General features: G+C 52.3%; 1 protein-coding gene across 7 annotated transcripts in view; it reads right to left on the bottom strand.

Annotated features, from left to right (window-relative positions):
* Positions 1-885: 885 nt before the first annotated feature.
* The window catches only part of C11H10orf71 (chromosome 11 C10orf71 homolog), a 56,096-nt gene continuing 42,726 nt past the window's right edge, over positions 886-14,255 (bottom strand). For all 7 annotated transcript variants that reach the window (XM_014562651.2, XM_014562653.2, XM_032491675.1 and 4 more), the window contains 2 exons: positions 10,640-10,742; positions 886-6,065 (listed from right to left, as the gene is read on the bottom strand). In XM_014562651.2, coding sequence (XP_014418137.2) covers positions 1,635-5,921 — 4,287 coding nt within the window. In that variant the 5' untranslated portion in view covers positions 5,922-6,065; positions 10,640-10,742 and the 3' untranslated portion in view covers positions 886-1,634. The remainder of the gene's footprint in view (positions 6,066-10,639; positions 10,743-14,255) is intronic.

Here is a 14,255-nt window from a genome sequence, read left to right as displayed (position 1 = left end):
GTAGACTGGCAGCCTATAAAAGCCTGTGTAAACCTACAGATGGGGTACAGAGCTTGGAATGTTAACTCCTCTGGGCCTGCTGGTGTAATAAACCTGAGTTCTCCAACTCTCTGAGTGCTGCTTGGTCTCTCGCCCGGATCCACGTTGCTGTCACAGCTGAGCTGTAACACTGAGCTGTAACACACTTTGCTGCAACAGAGTGGCGGGTGCCTCCCCATCTTTTCAGCCTAGAAACGGCATCTTTGCCAAAAGAACCAGGGCGATGCGTTTTGTGTGGTCCCCTGGGGCATGGGCAGCGCAGTCCCGACAGCTGCCTGGACAGCTGCCCTTTCTACACAAGGAGGGAGGCGCTGTAGCCCCCGCCTTTCCCACAGCACAAGAATGAAGAGGCGTCAGCAGAAGCCCTGGGCGAAAGCCCATGAGGGCCAGCCTGGTTTCCTTCCCAGCACGTAGCCCAGAGTGGGCATCTGCCCACAGACCCTCCCTGCTCTCAGAGGCTCAGAGGTGGGATCCTGTTCCCCTGTGTGGATTCAGATACTTCCCTCCACCTCACCAGAGGGACCTGGGGGGAAACACAATTTCCTTTTAAGCACAGGGCACAGATATTGGGACAGTCAGGGCCTGACTCAGGTCCAGGGTGATCCTTGATGGCAAGCTTGGGTCCTTCTTATCTCTGCCCCGGCAAGCACTAGTGGAGAACTTGGCCCAAAAAGGCTGGGACAGCTGCAGAAGGACTGAGCAGGGACACTGGGACTGCAGTGGATGCTGCGGCCGCGCTCTGTTCAGAGTGGAGATCCTGGGTGGCTGCCCAGCTGCGATGGAGGACCTGGAAGGCAGGACCCTTCACTCACCAGCACAGACCCACCACTGCCCACAGAAGAAAGACAGGAGTTCAGTGACAGAATCACATCTGCAAACTTGTTTCACTTTTTACAAGGTGATCAGAAAATAGCCTTCAGAGGAAAGTTTCCTCTGGAAAGAAAACCCATTCTATTCAAATAAACATTTCTGCAAAGTTGCCTTGGGTGGGTCCTCAGCCATTTTCCCCTGAGGTGAGCCTGATGGACTGCTGCGTCTGAGCGAGGGAGGGGTGGCCGCCCTGACCTAGAAGAGGGTGTGCCAGGCGCTCCGCTTGCTCAGCCAGGCTCAGCGCGGTGCAGCATTCCTGGGGGGCTGGGGGTTTGCCCGCTGTGTGCCGGCCCTTGAGGAGGAGTGGGTGGGATGCTGTCTGTTAGCGGGGTGGGGGTCGGTAGTCCGTTAGAAATCAGGCTAGACCCACCCTGGTGGCAGGGCCAGGGGAGAAGGACAGGGAGGTGGGGAGGGGAGAAGAAAAGAAGTGAGCAGATCCGGCACGTGGGAAGGGGCTTGGAAAGGATGGGATCATGTGAGTGGAGCAGCGCGCTTCCCGAGAGGGGAGCCCCAGGGAGCCTTCAGGTGGGGTTTTCTCAGGGTCCCTTCTTCCTTGAAGACTTCAGGGATCTCAAATGGCTGAGTATGTGTGTGTGTGCGTGTGCATGTGTGTGTGCGTGCGCGCGCGTGTGTGTGTGTGTTTGGGGTGGGGACTGATTGTTCTGGGGGAGGGGCAAGTAAGCTCTCCGGGGTTTACTAGGTGGGGAGTTCGTCTGCTGTAATTCTCAAGAAATGCCTTCTGTGGCAAAGTCCTCTAGGTCATTGGTAGAGATGATGCCCAGGCTTGGAGCATCTTCCTCATCCTCCCCCGGGCTCTGGGGAGGCCCCTCAGGGCGCTGGCCTGCCGAATGCTGGGTGGGGTCGCCAGGAGGCTCAGAGGCCAGCTGCAGGGCAGCATCATGGGCGCTCCGGGGCCTGGGGCCCACTGCCTCAGTGGTGTGAGGGGGCTGCCTTAGGAAGGTGGGGGCGGAGAGCTGAGAGGAGCAGCGCAGGGGCATCAGGGCCGTCATGGGCAGGGGCCGGAAGCCAGGGTACAGCACGTAGGGAGCAGCAAGCACGTCTGGCGTGGTTGGCTCCGGGGAACCTCTCTCAGAGGCTGGGATGGAGACCTTGACATATTTGCCTGTCTCTGGGTCATAGAAGGTCTTGATTTTCACCTGGAGTGGCAGATCGAAGACAAAGTACTCTCCAGACTGGGGGTCTTGGAGGACCTTCTGGGTGGCAGGGAAAGCGGGCAGGGGTGTAAGGGACTGGGACCCCCCAGGCCGCCGTCGGACCGGCTCTGAGAAGGCTGACACTGAGTGGCGGTGCGTGGGAGGGGGCAGGGAGCGGACCACGGGGAACCTGGGCTGGGGCTTCTCTCCGGGGGATGGTGGCCTATGCTCTGAGTCCTCAGGATGGAGCCTTTCCTCCCGGCGTTCGCCATGCTTTTCTTGCAGCTGGTCGATCTTTCTCCTCTTGCTCGCCAACTTCTTCGCCCGCCGCAGGGCCTTCTCTGTTTTGGGCGGGACTGCGGGTGGCTTGCCGGCTGCCCTGTCCAGCTGAGTAGGAGGCCCTGGCTTCTCCCGGAGGCCTGCTGAGCTGGTGGCCACATCCAGCAAGGAGCCTCTTGGAGAAAGCGTCCTGAGGTCTTCTGCTGATGGCTCAAGTTGGGGGTCGGAGCCAGCCTCCCACGTGAAGGCATGTGTCAGGTCCTCCCTGCGGGCCACCCTGCCAGGGCCGGGGCTGGCCCAGGGGCTGCTGCGGGGAGGCTCCCCTGGCAGCAGGCTTAGCTCACTGGGGGCCTGGGAGGCATTGTCCCAAATGCTACTGGTGGCAGGGGAGCACACGCTGTTCTCCTCCAGGGAGCTGGCATTGGGGGACACCGCCATCTCCCCGGGGACCAATCTTCTCCCTGGGGGCCCTGCCCTGGGTGTCGACAAAAGGTGACTTTGGAAGCCTTGTGTCTGCTCTTGCCAACAAGTTCCAAGCTGCTGTGGAGGTGGCTGGTCTTCCAGGTCACCTTCGGGCAAAGCAATCGTGGGGATGCACCTTGGAGTATCTAGCTTCCCCTGGTCTGCAGAATTGCTCATGCGGTCATTTGCCACAAATTGCCATGCGATGTCAGGGGTTGGCTTCAGCCCTTGGCCCTCTCTAGTGACTGGAGGAGTTGGGACATACCTCTTTGGAGCTGGATGGGAGGTTTCCGTCCTCGCCGCACTGGGCACCCGCCCGTGGTCCTCCATGCCCTCACAGGTCGCGCCCTTCAAGTGTGTACCCTGCACGCTGGCAGATGTTGGAGTGCTGGGCATTTCCTGGCTCTCAGGAGCATAAAGGCCAGCGTCCCCGCCCCAGCCCGGCCTTGGCAATTCCTCCTCTTTGTGGCTACTGCCCAGAGGGGACTCTGAGGACGTGACCCTCAAGAGGGGCAGCATGATGGGTTTTATCACAGAGGTGGCCCTGAGGGTGTTGTCTTTAATTGCAAACAGTATGTGCTTGTTTGAAGTGGACGATGGTGAAAGGGTTAGGTCTTTGGCATGGGAAAGGGAGGAATCCTTACTTCCCCCAACCCAAGTGCCTCTGAAATTAGCTTCCTCCCTCGATGCCTTCCTGGGGCTACCTCCAGGCAAACTTTCCTCTTCGCCTTGCAACGATTGCCTCTTGCTGAGCTCCTCCACGCGTGTGTGCCCACTGTTTAAGGGGCAGTAATGTAGCTCAGCTTCCTCCATCACTTTCTCCTGCTCATCCTTCTGACTATCACCTGCACTCACGTCATTCCTCCTGTCTTCCCGCTGGCTCTCGGTGAACCACATCTTCTGCTGATCCTCGAACGAGGCAAAAGACTGATCCGAAGAGCTGGTGCTGAATTTGGCCCTACTTTTGAGGCCTGGCATAAAATCAGACTGTGTATCGCTATAAAACACATCTTCCTCCTCGGGAGAAAGGGGCCCTGGGGAGAATTTCTGGTTGAAGTTTGGATTCTGAAGTCCTACCTCTCTCTCGGGTTCTGTCTCTTGAGAGATGGATCTCAAGAACCCATTCTCTAGGCCGAGGGTCTTCGGGTTCTCCAAAGCCTTCGCCACCTCGGAGTCTCCCCTGCAAAGCTTCAGGGACAGATGTTTCCTGGGGTGGCGTTCCCTGGAGTCTGGACACCAGCCAGGCCTGGAGGTACCCATCTCTGATTCTCCATTGGCGTCATCCTTCTCATAGCCGTTCCTGTCGGCAGCCTCGCCGTTGACACAGAAGGGAGCTTTGGTGGTAGCTGATGGTGAGGTTAGAGTTAGGTTGTTGTCTACAGAGGCTACACTGGGGTCCTTCTGGGTACTGACTAGCGACACAGAAGGAGCTTCAGCGGATCTCTCCTTACACAGCTCGTCTGGCGGGCTTTCCTCGAGCCCGTTGGGAAGGAGGACGCCGTTGCTCAGGGAGTCTTGCTGGCCTCTGGCTTTCTCATCGAGACCTTTCAAGAGAGGTGAGGGACTGTATGTGCTCTTCACGCGCTTGCGCACGTCCTTGAGGTTGAACAGCAAGCTAGGGGCTTTGGACTTGTAGCTGTCCCGGGACTGACATTCGCTGGGCTCCTTCTCTTGGTATCCGTTTAGCTGTCCTGGGGGCGACGGGGTTGTCTCCACCGGCTGGCTGTCGGATGACTCCGGGACATGCTTGGTGGGTATGATGGGGGTCAGCAGCTTACTGATGTTGAAAGGAGGATCGTAATGCTTGCTGGGGTCCACAGGCATGTCAAGAGCATCATTTTCTGGAAATTGCTCCTGGGGATTGTGCTTTGTATACAAGACTGGACCTCTCCTGTTGGCCTGCTTCCTCTCTCCCGAAGCCTCCTGTAGACTTTCTTTCGTTCCTTTACCAGGCTTTGGTTTCCTCCAGGGGGCATGGTTTGGCTTCACCTGAGGGTCAGGCTGTGAGCTGGAAGCTTTTCCCTCCGTAGCAAATATCTGGGCTCCAGGATCCCTAGATGCCCAGGGTCCGGAGGTGGGGAGAGTCCCTGCGACCAGCCTATTCTCTTCCTGACCGCAGCTGGCCCGGACATGGCAGGGGGAGACTTTGTGCTCGGGGACCGGGGGCTCTCTTAACAAGGGCGTGTCTTCATAATGCACGGGAGCCTTGCCTTCTGGGGCAGCATCAGCAGCATCCTTCCTCTCAGGTAGCCTTGGCTGGTGGGCGTTCCAGGACTCGAAAGCACTGTTTTCACTATGAAGAAAAGTCCCCTTGGGAGCCCACTCCTTGCCCCTTCCAGGCTCACCCGTGGCTGCCTTGTGGGCTGGAGAGGGGAACTTTGACTCAAACGAGTTACCCGCATTTTCGGGTGCTGGGAGAAAGCTGCTGGCTCCGTGACAGGCCATTTCGGGGTTCTTGGGGGACTCCTCTCCGTGCTTCCTGCCAGGCTGGTGGCTAGTCTGATGGGTGCTGGAGACTTCGGCAGGTACCCTCCTGACGGTCAAAAAGGCAGAATCGAAGCAGAAGTTGACGCCACTTTCCGGAAGAGGAGCAAATTTGGGGGGATTTTTGAGAGCCGGAGGCTTGCTTGGCGGTGGTCTGCTGTCACAGCGTTGGCTCTCAGTCCTGTCGAAAGATTTAATTAGTGATGATACTTTGGAAATAGGCTTGTTGCTGCTCCTCAGGCCGGAAACGGGCACCTCCAGTCTCCTCTGGGCTGAGGTCAGCGGGGGGCTGCTTTTGGGGTATTTCTCCTCCCCTTGAACGTACTTGGGCAGCTGTTGGAATGTGGCCGCCCAGCCTGCGTGCTCGGTGCCTTGTGATGGTAACTGGCTCCAAAGGCCACTTTTCCGGTGGGTGTGGCTCACCGTTCCCTGGTGCAGATTCCCAAACACCTGGCGGGTGATATCTGGGGACAGGGCCAGGTCGGAGTCATGGAAGGAGGCGTCCTCTGAGATGCACAAGCTCCGGAATGCCCGGTCTGTGAGGCTGCTCACCTCCCGGTCCGCATCGTCCAGCACACTGCCAATGCTCGAGGAGTCGCTAAAGCCGTCTGTGCACTTCTTACTCCCCTGCATCGTCTGTCAGCCAGGAAGACCGTCCCCGTCAGCCAGTGGGCACCCCTGGGTGATGCTTCTGGAAGGGTTGGATGCAGCCCTCTTGTCACAAAATCAGAGTTTCCTGATGATCAGATGCAATGGCAAAGTGGGAGTTTTATTTTTCTGCAAAAGAAAGAAGTGCAGGGTGTGACTACCATATCCGACTTAGTGGCTCTATGTAAGAAAGACACGCTGGTCCGGATGGGCAACGGTGCCTGTGATGGTTGATTTTATGTGTCAAGCTGGCTGGGCCATGGTGCCCAGTTTTTGGTCGAATGCCAGTCTAGATGTTGCTGTGAAGATAGATATATTTTTAAAGATGTAATTAACATCGAAACCACTAGACTTTGAGTAAAGCAGATGACTCTCCAGAAGCCACAAGGCTGAGATACCCCGAGCCAGCGGCAATTCTACCTCCAGTCTTTGGTCTGGAGCTGGAGAATCTATTCCGCCTTGGGTGTCCAGCCCTCCTGCCAGCCCTGCCATTACATGAACCAGTTCCTTTACAGTAAATCTCAATCTCTCTCTCCCTATACATTCTATTGGTTCTATTCCTCTGGAGAAGCCTGACTACTACACTGCCTAAAGTTCAGATGTGTCATTTTTGCAGAGAGATCCTCCCTGGTGTCCCATGGCGGGTGTTCCCTTCTCACTGTCTGTCACAGCGCCTGGTTTATTTTCTTTGTGGTACTGAGTACGATCTAAAATAAAATGTATTTCTTTGATGCCTCTCCCCTCCTTAGACTCTAAGAACCAGGAGCTCAGGAGCCACTAGGCTGTCTGCTCACAGACTGCCCTGGGCTCATAGCCACCCCAAGAGGGCACAGCCCCCAAGAGCCTGCATCCTCTGGGCTCCTTCACTCTCTGGCTTGCCCTTGGCTGTGGCCAATGGGAGATGCTGGTAGGAGCTTGGAGGGAGGGGAGCCAGTATCCCTGGCATTTTTCCCTCTCCCTGCCCCATCCCATCCCTGCTCCTGGCTGTGGGGTGAGGTCCTGGCAACACTGCAGTCCTCTCTAACTTCGACCCCTCCCGTGGGCTCTGACTCTCCCTGGGCCCTGCAACACTGCTGCCCTTGCCCCCGAGGGCTGCAGGGAGGATGGCTGTCACTCTTTCTGAGTGACTCCACATCCTGGAGTCTCCCTAATTCTGCCTACACCTCTGTTACAGCCCCTTCATTACATTCTCTTATTCTTTTAAAAAAAGATGGTGAAATATACAAGACATAGAATTCACCACCTTAACCACTGCAAGTGTATAGGCCAGTTGTGTTAAGTGCATTCATACTGCCCTGCAACCATCACCACCCTCCATCTGCAGAACTTCTTCATCTTGCAAAACTGAACTGTGTACCCATTACACCACCCCTATTCTCTCCTCCCCACAGTCCCTAGAAACCACCACTCTGCTTCCTGTCTCTGAATTTCACTACTCCAGGTACCTCATAGGAAGGGAACCATCCAGTATTTGTCTTTTTGTGACTGGTTAATTCACTTAGCAGTGTCCTCAGGGATCATTCATGTTGCAACATGTGTCAGAATTTCCTTCCTTTTTAAGGCTGAATAATATTGCTTTGTATGTATAGACCACATTTTGTTTATCCATTCATCCGTCAGTGGACACTTGGGTTGTGTTCACCTTTTGGCCATTGTGAATGATGCTGCTATGAACATGAGTGTCCAAATATCTGGTCAAGAGCTTGCTTTCAATACTTCTGGGGACATACCCAGACGTGGGATTGCTGGATCATATGGTAGTTCTGTTTTTAATTGTTTGAGGAGTCACCGTACTGTTTTCTTCCAGAGCGGCCGCACCATTTTCCACATCCACTAACAGTGCACAGGAGTTCCAGTTTCTCCACATCCTTGCCAGCACGTGTTTTCATTTTGGATGGTTGCCATCCCAGTAGGTGTGAGGTGGTTCACTGCATTCCCTGCTGGATTCTGTCTGAGGATGCTGGGACCCTGACCTCCACCACTGGGTATGCACCTCCAGTGCCTAGAAGAGGCCTGGCCAGGGCAGGGGTGGAGGAAATGAGGACATGAAAAGTTAGATAAAACAGCAAGTACAGACCACAGAGTGGACTCAGGTTGGGGGCATTTGGGACAGTGAACATCCAGCAGGGAGCTGTGAGTCCTCCGCTGTCATACGCTGTCTCCGCACACAGCCTTCCCTGCCTGGCTGGCCTGGGCAGTAGCCGCAGGGACCTGAACAGGGGTGTGGGGGATGGGGAATGAAGGTGCGGTATAGCCCGCATGTCAGGAGTCCCGGAGCCTAGCCTGGCTCCACAAACAGGGCTGCCCACGAGGCATCCTGCTCAGGTCCGAGGCTGGTGTGCCTGCAGCGCTGTGGTTTGGTCCTGGAGGTCCGTCCGCCTTCCTCGAAGTTTCCTGCTTCCTCTCTTGACCACAACGCTCTGATGACTTTTCTTTTTTTTAATTAAAAAATTATTCCTTTATTTATTTTTAATTTTTAAATTATTTTTGGGGAGAGAAGTAATTCGTTTTATTTATTTATTTTTAATGGAGGTACTGAGGATTGAACCCAGGGCCTTGTGCATGCTAAGCACACAATCTACCCCTGAGCTATACCACCCACACCCCCACCATGACTTTTTGATGCTGATTTGTTGGCAGGCTTGTTTTAATGAATGAATGAGCTGAGGTGGGGCTGCTGGAGAAAGCGGAGGACCCTGAGTTCTGGTAAACCGGATGAGGTGACAAGAAACCATGAATCGGCCCTGGGAAAGCCTGTACTTACATGCTCCTCAGCTCTGCCTTAAAAATCGGGTGGCTTGCTCCCCAGAAAGCACAGTAGGTGTCTTTCAGAAGGCCCTCGAAAGGGGAGACCGTCAGCCCCAGCCCCCGTGCCTGGCCAACCTCACTCCCATTCCTACCCCCTTTCCCCTCCCCCATTTCCCCTTTAAAAGCTGCGGAGGCCGAACGCTCCTGGTCTCAGACTCCCACGTGGCTAGCCTGGCCCTGTGGCAACATAGCTCTGTGACCACAGGCGTGGAAGCATGCCGACGTCTGGGAAAACTCTTGCCTTTCCGATCAAAGGAGCAGTCCCAGCTTCCCCTCCGTTGGTGGCTTTCTTCCTGCTGTAATGCAGACGCCAAGCCTGAAACTGACTCTACCTATCTGGTAGCCATCGGCTTGCGGTGCAAACTCTATCTGTTTGCACCGCAAGCTGATGGCTTCAACTACAGAAATTCAATCTCTCACGGTTCTGGGGGCTGGGAGTCCCCGATCGAGGTACGGGCAGGGCTGGTTCCTTCTGAGAGCTGCAAGGGAAGCCCGGGCCTCTCTCCTCGGTGTGCAGAGGGCTGCCTTCTAGCTGTGTCTCTTCACGCTGGCTTGCCCCTGTGTCTAAGGATGCCAGTCCTACTGGATTAGAACCCGCCCTAATAACTTCATCTTAACTAATTACGCCAGCAGTGACTCCATTTCCAAATAAATCACATTCTCAGGTCCTGGATTAGGACTTCAACGTGTGAATTTGGAGGATAGCAGTCAACTCATAACACTGAGGCATTCACCCTGCAGCCCTGAGGGACAAGCAATGATGACTCAGGGCTGATTTGCAGAGGATGGCCGGGTGGACAGAACAGTCCTGGGTCCTCCATGGCCCTGCGGGGCTGTGAGCCTGTGATTCCAGAACCAGCCCATCTGGAATCTGTGTTCTTGGGGTGAGTTGGGGGACTTCAGTGGCTTTGACTCCTGTAAATCAAGTTTTCCGTGTCTTGAGGTCTTACCCATAGAGTCAGGGAGTCTTCTGGTGTCCTGAATGCTGGGGTTTTGACCTTGGCAATGGCTGAACTCAGTAACACTGGGGTTTCTCTACTTCCACACAAAGACGGAGATAGGATAGTCAGAGATCTAAATTAGAATCTTAGAGTTAAATCAACACCCCCCAGCCAATGAAAGATCCCTTACTATTAGCAGATCCTTGTTATTTTCAAACACTCAGCTTCCATCCCCTCCTCTGAGTAAGAATGCTTGACACCTTTGGGGGGGTTTCCTCTCCCCTTGGCGCTCAGTCTTGGCAGGGCTGAAAGTCAAGGGGCCTGCGGAGATCTCCCAGGGCCAAGTGCAGACGTGAGACCCAGGCCGGCCCGTTGTACTGTATTTCCTGGAGCAAGGATGGAGCCTGCTCACGCACTTTTTTTTCTAGCAGCAGTGCCCTCTGTTCGTTCATTCCCAGCCTGAAACTTCAGCCTCCACTTTGAATCCACAAGGGCTCCCATTTCCTATTTACACATATCCATTTCTGCTTTTTTTTTTTTTTAATGGAGGTACCGGGGATTGAACCCAGGATGTCGCGTGTGCTAACTACACGCTCTTCCACTGAGCTATATGCCCCCTCCAAAACCCCACCAATTCTGCTTAATTTCTGTTGTGTGTGGCCAAAAAACCCAAACTGATCTTGGGTTTGCATCATATTCCAAGCAGTAATGAAGGCTGTTCACTGACACTTGGAGTATTCAGAAAGTAACCACATTCTTTTTCCCTCCCTCTCGCTAGCTTCATTTGAATAATTTCTTCAATTCTGATTTGATTTACCTGGGTTCCACTGGGATGGTCATAAAATTGGCTTCATCCCCCAACTCCCACCCCCTCGTGTCCTGATACCCAGTGGAACCTTCAGCAGAGTAGCTCAGACTGAAGGTGTTTTCAGGTGCCGGCAGTTGGTTCCATACCTGTTACAGGAGCGGGGACTGCGGGTGCCTGCCTTGCTGGGTTTTACGACCTGTAGTTTTAAAACTTCTTTTCATGCTTCCATTTGCTGTCATCACGGCCCATCTAGAAAGAAGAAGAAAAATAATGTCATTGCAACCCAACAGACCAAAAAGCCAAGCATGTGTTCATTGCAAAAGCTATCCTCACACGTCAGTGATACGATTGGCTTTCAACTTTTGTTGATTTCACACTTAAACTCAACAAAATTCCAAACATAGGCATTGTGAGGGGGAAAAACCAAGATAATTTTATATCCCCCTTCCAACATTCATTAACTTTCTCTGGTCCAAGAAATCTTCAAAACCTGTTTGAAGCCTTTGGGATGTCTAATGTGATTGGCCCAGTTGTGAATCATTTTTGGCTTCACAAAAATGGGAGTGGGAGGATGAAGCCATCAGACCAAAGACCCTTTTCCCACGTGAATTAATAACTCAAGTTTTTCAGTAAAGAGGGCTGGAGTGGCTGAACTTGAATCCACTCAGCAGGGAGCAGTGTTCGATTTATTGTTGGCAGGAGGCTTGAGTATCTATTTTGACAGCTAAAAGAACCAAAAAGCTGCCCAGGAGAATTTTAAGAGTGCTCAGAAGCAAGTGTGAACTAATTAAAATAAATGCTCCATGCAAATCGTCAATGCAGACCATTGGGGCTTCCACAAGACCTTTCTCATCTTGCAGCTCCTGGATATTAATCCAGTCCATGGTAGATTATTAATAGTATTAATAATCATAATAACTCAAATTTGAGGAGTATGTTTCTTTGGAGACACACAGAGGCACTCTGAGCCACCCACCATCCGGGTGGCCACATCCTGATCCCCACCCCAGGGGGTCCTTTGTGTCCCCACGGCACCCTGGGTTTGCCTTTTCCGTAACTCATGCCATATGGTCACACATCGTGTATGGTAACCCATACGTCTTAGGAATTGATGGCTGCTTCCTTCTCTCCTCAACTAGAAAGAAAAATTCCTTGAACCCAAGAAGGGAGTCTCATTTGCCTTTATGTCCTGAACACATCAACACAGAGATCGAATGAATGTTTGTGGCAATGTTCTGAATTTGGTGTCCTCAGCCTGAATTTTAGTGGAAGGCAAACAGAGGCATCGAAAAAGAAGGAGCAAAAAAGACGGAGGAGTTTTTATTGAGAAAGACCTCTGGCCTTGGGTCTTAAGGTGATCTGGAAAATTTAGATTTCTGTCCCTAACTAGAGAGCTCATTTAAGGATGAGGATGAAATCAATCCATGTCGGACATGGACGAGACAGAGGTGCAGAAGGACACCATGACACTTATTCTGTGAATGTTCCAGGGACACATCACTTTGTGCTGGGGTTCATGCGCTCACTGTCAGGCTGCTGAAACGCGTTTTCCAGGGGCCAGCACAGAACTGTCCTGCTCACGGCTGTGGACCGTCTGAAGGAAGCCAACCTGAATTGCTGAAAACCTAGAGCACATTTCAGATAAAAGGATGCCGTTCCCCTCAGGTAACATGAATAAGAAGAAACCTCATGTTGCTGGACTGTGCTATAAACAATTGGAAACTGCCCAGATGAATAGATAGAAACAAAAGTGAATATTTATTCACGGCACAGTGAGTTCCTATTTATGTCTAAGCAAAAACAGTTTGTTTTCTTCAGTGCTTCCTGATGCCTCACCCCTCATTATTTCCTTAACTCATTTATTTACTTTGCCTTTAGTCTCCCTTCTCCCAGGTGCTCTTCCAATGGGTAACTTTGCTCCTCATCTGACTTAACATTCAAGCTGCAATCAAGACTGTTGACCACTAGCTTCTGGGGTAGCTTCCACTTTGATCTGTGGGCTGCTCACATATATCCCTGCCCAGTCTAACTGTTCATCTCTTATCTTTCTCTCCTGGATGGTTGCATGTCCTCCGCGTCCAGCCCTGTGGCCTTGTCTCTTTTCCCTCTACCAGCTCGACAGGCGACTCCACCCACACCCACAGTCACAGTGAGCAGCCACTCACTGATGACACATCCAGGCCAGCCATGTGTCTGCGCTCCAGCCTCTGTCTCCATCTGCCCCCTGGGCAGCATCACAAACTCACAATTAAAACTGAACCTGTGCCCCTTCCACAAGTCAGTCCTTCCTCTGAGGATCCCACAAATCTGAACCACTTGTGATTGCACCTTCTCCCTCCTCCATGCCTCCTTCATCTGACCCATTTCTGCGTCCCATGAGTCTCATCATTTTTTCTAAGCTGGTTGATTGATTGATTGGTTGATTATTTTTATTTTTTATTGAAATATAGTCAATTTACAATGTTGTGTTAATTTCTGGTGTTTCTTCGATATGCCTTACTACCTCTTGCCTCAGGGCCTTTGCACCCTCTGCCTGGAGTTCTTTACCTCTTCCTTTCTCTTGTTACCTGTTTAACTCCTACGTATACTTCAGAACCCAGTTTGTAAGTCCCTTCAAAAAGGCGGCTTCCTCGGGCTCTTTTATGTCTCTCTGCTATCTGCTTTTCTAGAATGCTATATTCATCTCCTTGTAAGTACTTATTATAATTGTAATTAAGATTTTAAATGGGTGATTATTGTTAAATGTTTGTCTCTCCTGCTAGCCTGGCTGCTTCACTGTGGTGGGGCCCACATCTGTCTGGCTCTCCAGGGTCTCCTCCTCTTGCAGCACAGTGCACAGCACGAGAACTATCTGTTAAATAAATGAGCAAATCCCTCCATCTCTGTCATGATAATACTCACCCTATTGACAGACAGGCTTTGCGAGATTTATTTTCTTGAAAGTTAGTTGTAATCCGATAGTTGCAGAATTACCACAGATTTCAAATTAGTGAATTTGAATCCAAGTGGATGTAGCTTCCTTTTTGATTCCAAGTCTTAAAATATATAAAATCTGTCTGGGGCTCACAGGCTGGCTCGGTGGAAGGCACTGGCTTATTCCACGGCAGGTACTGTTTAAATTAGGGTTCAAGGTTCAAGGTGAATACTGGCTAGCATTTATATCAGGGGGATTAAGTGACGTCATAACTTGGCCATTTTCCTGTTTGTCTCTCTAATAGCACTCAGTGCTCCAAGTTGGGGATGGTTTTGAATCCCTCTGGAAGGCCAGCATCCAACAAATACTTGTTGCGTACATTAACTGGGGTGTTAATTACAGCCACGTTGCAAATGGTCATTAACTGAGATGGCACCTAAATTGTGGGTGTCAGTGGGTGAAATGCTGGCATCTGCCCTGTGTTGTGCAGGCAACCCTGAAGACTTGACAGCACTCTGAGAACGGGTCGTCCAACATTTCATCCATGGATGCTGGACACTGCTTGAGCTTGGATCAGGTCTAGTGGGTTCTGCAAAGCACCAGAGCACACAAGGGGAGACAGGGTCCCTGGGCAGGAGTGGATGGATAGGACTCTCCAGTTCAGCCAAAGGATCTGGTGATGCACCTGTTGTAAAAATATGCTTGGGGCAAACGCAGGGCATGTCTATGCCCCTGTAGCCAGAAGCTGGGAGAATTACCCTTGAGGATGTGTTTTGTCTTCTCCTCATTGCCAGGGTCATCTTTTTGAATCAGAACATGTCAAGCAAACCAAATCCGAGTGTGCATCC

The sequence above is a fragment of the Camelus ferus genome, chromosome 11 (assembly GCF_009834535.1).
Source record: "Camelus ferus isolate YT-003-E chromosome 11, BCGSAC_Cfer_1.0, whole genome shotgun sequence".
Lineage (NCBI taxonomy): Eukaryota > Metazoa > Chordata > Mammalia > Artiodactyla > Camelidae > Camelus > Camelus ferus.
This window is presented reverse-complemented; position numbering and strand designations above follow the sequence as displayed.